We start from the raw sequence: 12,582 nt of genomic DNA on the forward strand, positions 1-12,582 counted from the left end.
TGGCTATTGCTCACACATCTCTAAGTTCATACTTTGGGTGGTGCAAATTCAAAGACAGTACAGATGGACTTTTCAGAATGCTTCGATAGTCAGCTACTTTGATGAAAAGACAATTTCTTATGCATTCTGAGTTTTCTTTCTCAGTTGGAGTTCAAAATTTCATTTTTACTTGGGAAGAATGACTGAGATTCTTCATTGTGCTTAATTGCAATGCCCTCAGAAGACATATTTGGTCCCAGTTGTGAGTAGATGAACATCTGATCTGTTGATATTGTTGAACTGTTTATAGTTTGGCAGTACGGGATTTAGCTATTGAGCCAATTCTTTCAGATTCTAATATTAGAGATTCATTAAAACTTATGTCCTTCTTTCTTTGAGTAGTGGTGGAACAGAAAAGGAGGTGCTAAGTTATCTGAATACTTAGGAAAATGGATGGAAAAAATGTCAGAAATTTACGTAATCGATCTCAATTAAAAATTATTTTTAAAAAGAAAAGAAAAGAGAATGTCAGGGCTGGGAATGTGGCTTAGTGGTAGAGTGCTTGCCTAGTGTTCATGGAAAGCCAACACATAAAAAAATCTGGAAGTGGCCTATGGCTCAAGTAATAGAGTGCTAGCCTTGAGCAAAAGAAGCTCAAGGGCAGTGCCCAGGCCTTGAGTTCAATCCCCAGGACTGGCAAAAAAAATTAAAAGAAAAAGAAAATTTCAGTGATTCGGAGTTGCTCCAAAGGCGTCACTCTTTTTTTCACTCATACTACATATGACTTTTTGTGATTATTTGGATGATCATCAAGTAATCACATACCAAATCATTTGTCTAGGATGATAAAATCATTCGATCACTTGATGATGAGAGAAAAAAAAACCTGTCAGTGTGTGATATATAGGGGACATCAGCTAAAACTTCAAATGGAATTCTCCATTTGGCTAGCAAGAGTTCAATTTTCTCCATTCCTGATCACACCTGCATCACCATTTAGCCCTTCCAAGGGTGAAAAGGCTGAGGTGACTGAGTGGGCCCAGAAGGGCCACTTGCTAGGGTAGATGACTCTCCTCACCCTAGGCTAAACAAACAATCCTGTTATTGTTCCCTAGTCTGACCCCCTCCCTACCCCCAGACCTCAAGCCCCTGCAGAATACTAATGAGGCTCCTGAGATCTCAGGGGAAAACAAGGCTTCTTTGTTTGGGGGAGCTAGGGAGGACTCTGTCCAAGCCCTGACCTTGTGCTGGGGAGAGAGGGAACAGTGAGGTCAATGACCTCCCCCTCTCCCACCTCCAGGCTTCAGAAACCTCTTTACTACAAGAGTATCATATCAGAGTTTGAGGGAGTAGAGACGAATGGGAAGGGTAATGAAAGAAAACAGCAGTGCTGTTTACTTCCCTTCTTTTAACTTACAGGATGCTTCTAGTATCTTCACCTGTTGGGAGAGATCAGTTTTTAAAATGTTTCCCACAAACTGCAGCTCATTTCAGCTGTCATACTTTTCTCTCTGGTGTACACGTGTGGATATGTATATTTGCGTGTGCATGCATACCAAAGGCCAGCCACAGTAAAGTACTCTCATTAAGCACGCTTACAAAGTCCTGCTGAGTGAACTCAACCTCCACTCACAGCAGCACAGCTACTAACGGTTTGCTTCTAATGGAGGCCAAGTTTTCTGTCAGCAATGCTTTATACTTGGCTAAGCTTCATGTCTGGCATAATGTACAATATCTTTGAAGGAGAGCCTCTTTGAAGCCTAGAAAAGGGCTGTCATTTCAAGGGATGGGGAATAATGAATCACCCTCATTTTGTGGTTCTGATAAGAGGAACAAATGCCTCTACCTCAACTTTCCCATGGTAGAGATAATTTAGTTCTTCAAATCTGTTCACATGGATGCAATTTGGTACCATGTAAATCATAAAATGTTCAAGCATTCGGGACTAAAATGAAACTCTGCTGATATTAAGAAGAAGAGGCAATGACTATTTCCTCTGGTGCCTTGTTGTAGACAAATGAGTGTGGCTGGAAGAAATGCCTGAATATAGAAAAATCAAAACCCAATGAGTATAATTTATTTTCATCCTATAAGAAGTCATAATATGCTTATTCAAAGCTAGCTCTTTCCCAGTATATCTGCTGATTGTTTGCATGTATTCATGAATGCTACATGAATAAATATAAAATAGTTTATATATAATTTATATACACATAATTTATATACCCATGTGAATAAATATACATTGTATACTTAACATACTAGCTGATATGTACATAGATACACATATTCATATATAAATTCAGAATGTTTGTGTAAAGAGCTTGATTTTTTTGTTGTTGTTGTTGTTGGTCATGGGGCCTGAACTCTGGGCCTGGGCACTGTCCCTCAGCTCTTCAGCTCAAGGCTAGCACTCTACCACTTGAGCCACAGCACCACTTCAGGTTTTTATATGTGGTGCTGAGGAATCGAACCTCAGTAAACTGAAGAGACTCATATGGCAGTCTTTACCTGTTCTAAAAAAACCCAGCACAATGCTGGGCACATTCATTCCCATAACTAGTTGATAAATAACTGAAATAAGTAAACAAACACTGAAACAGTAGGACAGGATGTGATTCCATCATCTCTCTGGCTTGCTACATGAATTATTTAAAAACTACATACATGCTGGGAATTGAAGGTAAGGATTTATTTTCAAAAAGGGAACAGAGTAAGAATTCTTGAATAGCCTCACATCCTAAATGCCAAAACCTATAATTCTCCTGATTTTGGACTCCAGGGTGACCACTCTCCCCATGCTTGGGAGCATAGTGCTATAAGTAGATGAAGTACCTATTGTGCATTCCTGATTGTTTCCCTTCTTTCTTCCCCAGGCTTGTTAGAATGCTGTGCAAGATGTCTGGTAGGGGCCCCCTTTGCTTCTCTGGTGGCCACTGGATTGTGTTTCTTTGGTGTGGCACTGTTCTGTGGTTGTGGACATGAAGCACTCACTGGCACAGAAAAGCTAATTGAGACCTATTTCTCCAAAAACTACCAAGACTATGAGTATCTCATTAATGTGTAAGTACCTGCTCTCCCACACAAACATATCTCTTTTTTCCCCTCTTTCCATTCTGGAGGAACTCATCAGTACCTTCATGAGCCAGCCTGAGCCTTCCCACTGTGTAGAAACTTCACCTGTGCCACATCAAAAGCCCCAAACAAGGGGATATGTCAGATTCAGATGGAGAGGTCTGCCTTCCTACCAGCCCTCTTCTACCCTTCCTTCTATTCTCACGGTCTCATTTCTGTTAGGTGTGGTTAAAATTGCTTGTGTTGCCTCCACAAAATGTCAGGTATTGGGAACCCAGAGGAGGCACAATGACAGGACAGAATGGAGTCACTACTCTTGGTTTGACATACTGCTTGTATACATATGCTCAGGGTTAGTGGGTTAGTACTGAGTCTCTCCAGCTTCTACAGCAAATCAAGTTACTGTTCCATCTCTGGTCTAGCTCTTCTCTCCTGTGAGGGAGTATCTCTGATGGGTCAGGCAAGGAAGCTCTCTAGGTTGCACAGTAAGCAAGGGATAGGGGAGGAGCCTGTCCTTAGTTGCTCCCTGTCTTCATTTACATTAGTAAAAACAAGGTGAAAGCAACAAGAAGAAACGTAGTGATCTAAAGAACCTCCAGCCTTGGATGTTATGAAAGAAGAGCTGGGTCCTCAGTAAATAAGACTGTTCTCTTTTGTCTGTCTGTTACTGTAGGATCCATGCCTTCCAGTATGTCATCTATGGAACTGCCTCTTTCTTCTTCCTTTATGGGGCCCTCCTGTTGGCTGAGGGCTTCTACACCACCGGCGCAGTCAGGCAGATCTTTGGCGACTACAAGACCACCATCTGCGGCAAGGGCCTGAGTGCAACGGTAACAGGGGGCCAGAAGGGGAGGGGTTCCAGAGGCCAACATCAAGCTCATTCTTTGGAGCGGGTGTGTCATTGTTTGGGAAAATGGCTAGGACATCCCGACAAGGTGATCATCCTCAGGATTTTGTGACAATAACAAGGGGTGGGGGATAATTGGGCGTGAGTCTGTGGCCTCATCCCCACTCAAGGCTAGGTCCTCTCTAGGTCTTAGCTTTTGAGTGAGGAACTGATGGTTACAGCCGAACGAGATGGTCAGGAAGAACGTGGTGCCTGGTTGCTTAACCTCATCTTTCAAAAGTTCTCAAGAGTCTGAGTGTGGTAGGTTAAACCTGTGATCACAACTTCTCTGGAGACAGAGGTTGGGAAGATCACTGTAGGAGCCCAGCCCTGGGCAAAAAGTTATGGAAACCCCATCTACTCAAATAATCCATCTATGGTGGTTTATGCCCGTCTTCCCAGCAATGTGTGAAGTATAAGGATGATGGTCACAGTCCAGGTCCACTGAGGCAAAAAATGTGAGAGCTATACAAAAAGTAACCAGAAAACAAAAGGGGCTGAAGGCATGGCTCAAGTGGTAGAGAGTCTGCCTAAAATGTATGTGGCCCTGACTAAAACTGCCAGTACCACCCCAAAAAAGTAATGTTCCCTAGAAAATTTCATCTCAAACTGGAAAGCATGAGTTTTACAGATGCTTTGTATAATCAGACCATTTCTAAGCCAGCTGTTGGTATCTTTTTATCCCTTTCTAGCAGAGGCCACAGAGTGGATCTAACTGTATAAGAGCCTAAAACAGTGCTCAAGGGAAGGAGATTGGAACACTTGATCTGAGACGGGGGAGGGGAGATCATAGATACTAGATGATTGGCTCCAAGGTGGAATGCCCAATATTCTGGGATCCTACATTGTTGAGGCTCCCAGAGGGAATTAGAGTAGATCTGCATATGTAATGTTTTATCTTTTTCTGGGGCCTAGCCATATTTCTAAGTGAGAAATGCATTGGTTTTTAGGCACTATAGTTAAAGACTTTGTGGGAGCTGAACACCTGTGGGTTGTAGTGATGTCCTTTTATGGCCAGCAGTTAGCTTAGAAAGGTTTTTGTATCTAAAATTTGAATCTCCCATTGGCTTTATTAAATGACTAGGGAACAAATATCATATGTCCAGGAACATCTTGTGAGCTCAGCCTAAGGCACAGAATGGCACCACTTTCTTTCAAGATCTATTTTGATTTCTTTACATCTTATCTGCCAAAAACAAATCCCTTGAAGCCTCTCTAACCCAGGGATCCTCCTCACTCAAACCCCCACCCATTTCCCTTACCCTCCATCACACTTAGGGCCAGTTCTCAAGGAGATACTGTCAATGATACTTGGCAGAAGTGCCCTACTCACTAATTTCATTTGAGGGAGATACCTGGAATCTGGCTTCATTGGCACATGCCACTCCAGGATCTCCCTGTTTGTGTTTTAACACTGCAAGCTGATGCTGACTTCTAACCATGCCATGTGGATTGTTTTAGTTTGTGGGCATCACCTATGCCCTGACCGTTGTATGGCTCCTGGTTTTTGCCTGCTCTGCTGTGCCTGTGTACATTTACTTCAATACCTGGACCACCTGCCAGTCTATTGCCTTTCCCAGCAAGACCTCTGCTGGTATAGGCACTCTCTGTGCTGATGCTAGAATGTATGGTGAGTTGGACATGGGTATCTTTGTTCCCCTACCAACTGTGGAAACACGTATTTTTTATTCTTTTTTTAGATTAAGGAGGGTGGTGATCATGGGAAAAAATGTAAGATGGTGTATGCTTGGGTTCATTAACTTCCCACTGAAACTGGAGAGATTTCTTCCCAGAAAGGGAATTTAGAAATGGTGAGAGTTTCCTTGGCTGTAGATACTGCTCTACTCTGGTCTGTTTACATTCCAAAGCTCAAAGGAACTCATTTCTATGACACAATAGTTCACACCTGTTCAACACCTTTGTTTTTTTTTTCTGTAAATTGTTAGAAAAAAGGGATCCTGATTGTTGGCAGGTCCTGACCTAATAGCCTGGATGATTGCAGAGGGGGGAAGGGCACTGAAGGAGAGACTCTATGTGGCCCTATAACTCCATCTTGCATCTTTCTTAGGTGTTCTCCCATGGAATGCTTTCCCTGGCAAGGTTTGTGGCTCCAACCTTCTGTCCATCTGCAAAACAGCTGAGGTGAGTAGGCCATATGTGCTATTTTGCAATGGAATACTTAATACCATAGGAATTTCCACCCATGGTCTTCAGTTTTAAGCATTATGGTTCCTTCTTGCTGGATTTAGAATGAACAGATTTCCCTTCTAAAAAACGTTGGCTGAGTGCCTGGGTCAATAAGCATAGATGCTTAAAATCATGCATTTTCCTTAGAGCTGAGTAGAAAGACATATTCCAAAATTCCACTTAAAAGAGAAATGTGTAGCTTTAGATAGAGTTTCATGGCAAAATTCCCCAAATGAAAATGTTCACTTTTTTAGTTAAAAACTTTATCAAGAGAATGGGCTGTGCAGAGACACACATAGGGTTTATAAAACACTTGAATTTTGGAGTTTCTTACTCTCCAAAGAGAGGTAAAACAAGTGTGTTTGAAAAAGGGAAACACTTTATTGAGAACAGTCATTATACACAAATGAGGCAGGGGAATAAAATTAAATCCTGCAGAGGAAGGAAATAAACTTTCTTAGAAAGCAAAGTGTTGGCTTTAAGTTTTGGGACTCCGAGCACCACAGAAAGGAATGAGTTAAATATTGGGGAACATGATCTAATTTTATGAATTTTCTGTTCTGGGTGTTGTGGGCTAGATGTTATAGTGTACATTGCAGAATGGGAAGTGAAATTTTAGAGCAAACACATGAATGGCATACATCCATTCAGAAAGCTACATTCACTATTTACAGTGAAGAATTTTTTTTCTGTCTCAGGAAATAATTCTTTCTTTTTTTACCTGCAGTTCCAAATGACCTTCCACCTGTTTATTGCTGCATTTGTCGGGGCTGCAGCCACGCTGGTTTCCCTGGTGAGTTATCATTGAATGATCTTAGCAAATAAATGGTTCTGGGTAGTTCAGCTACTGTTAAGATGGCAAGGCAAGAAGACAAACATTTTCCGGCCTTGAATTGCCAAAGAGAAGCTAGGAAAGAGATTCTGTTCTCTGCTTTGAGTTGACAAGGCAGAATACCTTCATAAATTTTAAAAAAAAGTTTTTTTAAAAAAGGAAGTAAGACTTGCCATCCTCAGTACCACACACAAAAAAAGATAAAACGTAAACCAGATGCTGGTGGCTCACACTGTAATTCTATCTACTTCAGCAGCTGAGATCTGGAGGATCGTGTTTCTAGGTAGCTGTGGAAGAGAAGATTGCTAGACTACAAAATAACCAGCAAAAAGCTGGGCTGGAGACATAGCTCAAGTGGTACAGCACCAGTCTAGCAATCATGAGGCCCTGAGCCCAAACCCCTGGACTGCCAAAAAAAGAGGGAAAAAAGAAAAAGAAGCAAGAGATTGGAAGTCATGAATAATCATGTTCAATATTTGCAGAGCATATAATATTACCAAGTGCTCTGCAGTCATACTATTGTTAATTCGCAACAAAGTGTGACCAGGACAGTGACAAGAACATTACTAAACATGATTTGCTGTAGCCTAAGATTCTATGTACTATAAATACGAATCCATCTTGGATACTGTCTAATTGAATGGGTGTATTTGCCATCATGGAAATATTGAAAGAACCACCTGACATTATTAGAATTATGACTTGAATGTAATTATATGTCCAAGGTCATTCTGATAATGTTACGTTTAGTGTTAAGGCAGTATGCAGCTGACAAACCTAGGACACTAAAGGGCATGACAATTTACATGAAATCATTGAATAACCAACCAGGGAATGGACAAGGGTGAGCTTGTAGAATCCTCCCCACACTGCTGAGTCATTTATACAATGTCAACTTACTAAATACATACATTAAAGCAGGGGAAATATACTGCATAGGTGGCTGCATGAACTACAACACACACTCTGTGACTCCAAGCCACTCAGGCATGTGGCTAGGACAGAACTCAGGTGTAGTTCACTTTGTTGAGGAAAGCTCAAGGCTGTGATTTAGGGGCATGGCTTTAGTAGTAGCAAGCCTGAGTTCAAACCCCAGTCCCACTGAAAAAATTCAGTACTAGGCTATTAGAAAGCTGTGTCTCAGTCAGGATTGCTAGTCAGATGTATAAGGAAAGCCTGTGTTGTGCTAGTTGTATTTTGTTGTTGTTGTTTGGCAGAATGGGATTTTTTCCCTTTATTGACTTATGATTTTATTTTCATTCTTCTTCATTCCCAAAAGGATTGGAAGAGCAGGAGTTTCCTGTTCTACTCACACTCATCTTTTTTCTTCTGTTCCCTACAGCTCACCTTCATGATTGCTGCCACTTACAACTTTGCCGTCCTTAAACTCATGGGCCGAGGCACCAAGTTCTGATCTCCCATAGAATTTCCCCTTTCTCTAATAGCGAGGCTCTAACCACATAGCCTACAATGCTGCATCTCCCATCTTAATGCTGCCTTTGCCACTGACTGGCCCTCTTATTACTTGATGAGTATAACAAGAAAGAGTCTTGCAGTGATTAATGTCTCTCTGTGGACTCTCCCTCCTATGTACCTCTTGTAGTCATTTTGCTTCATAGCTGGTTCCTGCTAGAAATGGGAAATACCTGAGAAGGTCAATCCCCAGCTGCAAGTCACAAAGTAATGGAGGCTCTAATTCAGTTTCCAAGCATCTCCTGAGGACCAGGAAGTGCTTTCTTCTCAAAGGACACTTCCTCTAATGGAAACAAAGTAGGAAGAAAGATGCTAAGGTAGAGAGAAGGAATGTCCTTGCTCCACTTGCCATCAAATATATTCTCCTTGGTGTACAAACCAGAGAAGTCACTTCTTTCTCTGTTACCACTGAAGATAAAAGGAAATAAAATGAATGCTAGCAAAACAGTAAGAATGTTTGCCCAAGTTTGCCTATTGCAACTGGGAGAAGGGGGTCGAAGCAAGGATCTTTCACCCTTAGAAAGAGAGCACTGACCCCCTGTGGCAATGAACTATTTAAGCCCTAACTCAGCCAACCTTACTTATAGCATAAGGGAAGGTAGTATCTATGTAGACTAAGGGGGTTATCTGACCTTACACCTCATTAGGAAGAGAAACAGGGTAGTGTCAACATCTTCTTATTCCCTGCTCCTGGATAACAGCTACCATGACAATATTATGGTTTCTAAGGAGCTGAGAATAGAAAGAAACTAGCTCATAAGAAAGAAGAGTGGCCTAAGGAGCAGCAGTGTTGGTGGCTAACAGTGTAACTTGAGCTGGCCATTTGGTAGAGTCTGGATAGATAACACTTTGAATAGCATGTCTTTTTTTCTGATAATTACTTGTGTACTCTGATCTCTGTCATATCTTCACAATGGTGCTCTTTTCCTGGGGTTTTATCCATTCAGTCACAGTAGGTGATTTGAAGATCTTGATTTGTTTCAATTAATGCACATCTCACATTTTCCAACTTGTTTCTCACTTGTTTGGGATTGTATCAGAAAGGTCTGCAGAATGATTCTTTGATGATAATTATTTTTTAAAAAGAAAGAAATTGGACAATAAGCATCACAAATGATGTTTAAAAGCCACTAGTTCCAAGAATCTGAGACTTTTTTTGCAAGTATTCTGCCCTTTGCAGAAACAGATTTGATGAATTTGAACAACCCATTTGGTCATTTTTTTCTGCCTAATGAAAGATGATTTTGCTTAGTGATGTTCTCTTGGCATGTTAAAAGATAGGCTTAACATAAAGGTTACTTTCTCCTGGTATAGATCACATAACAATGCCCCCAGCGGTCAGCTATAAAGGATCAAAAGAATTTGTAACCTGGATAGTTCCCGGATTTCAGTCTTTTTCTGTTTTTGTTAACTTTGGGTTTAAAAAAAAAATCCAATTGGTTTTTATTGAAGGCAAGATTTTTACTATAGCTCTTTTGTTGCAAAGAATTGTTTTGTTCTTTCCTCCCAACGTGGTTTCAGCAATGTTTAAGGAGATATAAGATCTTCAAGATAAGACACTTGATACTTGTTTTCAGACCAGTATACAAGATAAGCTTCCTGGCTGCCCAGAGCAAAGAGAGGAAAAAGTTCTGTAAGAAACCAATCAAGATCAAGGAAGTGAAGTAATCCATACCTTGTGTTTTGTTTTTATTCAATAACAACGAATAACCAACCCTTCCCTGAAAACCTTACATGCATCCATACACACATGTACACACACAAAGAAAGTTAATCAACTGAAAGTGTTTCCTTCATTTCTGATATAGAATTTTGATTTTAACACACATAAAGAATAAACTTTTAGAAACTTATCTTACAAAATGTATTTTATAAAATTAAGGAAAATAAAATTAAGAATGTTCTCAATCAAACGTTGTGTCCTTTGAATGAATTGTTCTGTTTGATCTCTCAACAAGAATTTAAGGATTATACTTAAGGATTATATGAGAGATTATTTTTCAGGTCATTTCAAGTCATTCTAACACTACTTCTATGAAACAGAGTAGATAAATAAATCACTTCCATTTCTGTAGCTGGAGACACTAAGAAGTAGAAGTAAAGTAAGCTACCCCCAAAACTCAATAAGTACATTCTGAATGTGTACTAGAACTGAGGTCTTGATGCCAAAGCATTGCCTAATTAAAGTTTCATTTTGTCTTTGAAGTTGGATTTCAAAGTATTCTGCTCATTCAGAATCAAATATGGTTACTTTGTCAGGGTAGTGGCACCATTGCCCCTAGTATGTTTAAGACAAAATTATTCTTACCTTTCCTTTAAATTGTTTGGATATTCTCATAATAATATATTGATACTTCATGCATGACTAATAATTATGCTTACCTGAAAAGTACCAGAAGAAAGGTTTGAAGTTCACTGTTTATGGGGCAGAGCACACGTGGCAAGAACAATGTAAATTACTGCTATGGTAGGGCAGTATTGAATTTAATGACACCTACTTTTCTGTGGATGGCTTAGCTCACCAGCCCACATGATAGAGCATTAAAGGCGTATCACAATCCCAGGTTAGAATTTGGTATTCTTGGACAACACTCTGATGACTATTTTAAAGCTAACTATCAGTGACTCATACTTTAATCCTAGCTAATCAAGAGCCTGAGATCTGAGAATCAAGGTTCAAAGCTGGCCCAGGCAGAAAAGTCTGAGAATTTTACTTCCAATTAACCAGCAAAATGCTGGAAGTGGAGTGGTGATTCAAGTGGTAAAGTGCAGACCATGAGCAGAAAAGCCGTATGAAGTCTTAAGGCCTTAAGTTCAAGCCCCAGTACTGGCATTAAAAAAAAAACTAACTAATTAGCTATAGATTTATGGTCCCACAACTGTATCTTGCAAGTAACATAAGAAGAATAAGGAGAAAGCTGGAGGTGACAAGTCAGTCAAGTCAGTTGAAAACACCCATTCAGAAACTAGAGTTGTGAGTGTCGATTTCTGGATCACCACAATTAATATTCTGCAAGTTAGTCTGGTTGAATGACTTTAAGACAAAAATTTAAAAAATGACAAAGCCTTATTTTTAGACCCTGGCAAACAAGGACACAGCACCATATTTTGGAAAATTAATTCAGGGTGGTACAGAGTGAATGTATTTTTGCCTCAGAGGAGTGAACGCCAGTTCCCAAGAAAGCTGTGTTGTCCATCTGCCCTTATTTGGTTCTGCCCTCTGGGAAGATCTATAGATGGAGTTTCTAGGCTCTCAGAAGCTGAGAGCGTCTCATCTATCAATTGAGCCCATTGTTCTTAGCTCTCCCACACACCATAAACCTCCCTTCTCTTAAGTGAAAGAGCTCTCTTTGTGTTTAGATCAGCCAAAGATCAAGATGCAGCAGTACAAACAAGAAATATTTTCTTACAGCATCAGTTGCATGGCTTTTCCTATCTTCAGGGTCAGAACTGAGTGCAGCTATGCAGTGTGGGGAAGCTGCCTGTACCTTTGTCCACAGAAACATTCATTCATTCCTTCTATCTATTGAACCCTTCTCAGCTTTGTGCTAAATCCTTGGAGTTGAGGGCATGTGATTGATGAAAATAAGATCTTATGCCCAAGGATTTCTCTCACCTTTCCACCACAGCAGAGAAGTCTTCCAGGGTGGACTGAAGAGGAGGTAGAAAGCATACAAAGCACAGTTAGACTGGCTGACTGTCATGGGTGTCTGATTTCTCCCCTCAGAGTGTGGGAGATACAGTGGTAAAGGGTCACGACTTCACATGTCCCTTGTTTTCTACAGCCCTGATAAAAACAAAACTTCAATTTAGAGTCCTAAAAATTTGTGACTTGTTCTCTGTGTCTCACCCTGCCTCTATCTTACATGTGACAGTATTTATGCACACAGTGGTACAATGCATGTGCTTGCTTACACCCACACAGTCATTTGAGAAGTCAGAAGGCACAAGGATCAGGATTTATGTAAACAAGCTATTCAGCCTGCACTTTTCTCTTAATCAAGGCTAAATCTGAGAAGCAAAGGAAGAAGTCCCAAAAGGAAAAAAAGTCACATAAAAGAAGATGTAAAAATACAAGTGTGTATCTAGACAAAGAATCCTGATGTGCTATGATATTAAGGGATGGAAAAGTTTAATAGCCCTGAATTGT

At 40.4% G+C, this 12,582-nt stretch overlaps 1 protein-coding gene across 3 annotated transcripts in view; it reads left to right on the top strand.

The window, feature by feature from the left end:
- The window catches only part of Plp1 (proteolipid protein 1), a 114,983-nt gene extending 104,638 nt beyond the window's left edge, over nucleotides 1–10,345 (top strand). For all 3 annotated transcript variants that reach the window (XM_042688197.1, XM_042688198.1, XM_042688199.1), the window contains 6 exons: nucleotides 2,856–3,042; nucleotides 3,728–3,884; nucleotides 5,402–5,570; nucleotides 6,009–6,082; nucleotides 6,855–6,920; nucleotides 8,302–10,345. In XM_042688197.1, the coding sequence (XP_042544131.1) occupies nucleotides 2,856–3,042; nucleotides 3,728–3,884; nucleotides 5,402–5,570; nucleotides 6,009–6,082; nucleotides 6,855–6,920; nucleotides 8,302–8,373 (725 nt within the window). In that variant the 3' untranslated portion in view covers nucleotides 8,374–10,345. The remainder of the gene's footprint in view (nucleotides 1–2,855; nucleotides 3,043–3,727; nucleotides 3,885–5,401; nucleotides 5,571–6,008; nucleotides 6,083–6,854; nucleotides 6,921–8,301) is intronic.
- The last annotated feature ends 2,237 nt before the right edge of the window (nucleotides 10,346–12,582 follow it).

Source organism: Dipodomys spectabilis, unplaced genomic scaffold (assembly GCF_019054845.1).
Source record: "Dipodomys spectabilis isolate Male_0828 unplaced genomic scaffold, ASM1905484v1 ptg000113l, whole genome shotgun sequence".
Lineage (NCBI taxonomy): Eukaryota > Metazoa > Chordata > Mammalia > Rodentia > Heteromyidae > Dipodomys > Dipodomys spectabilis.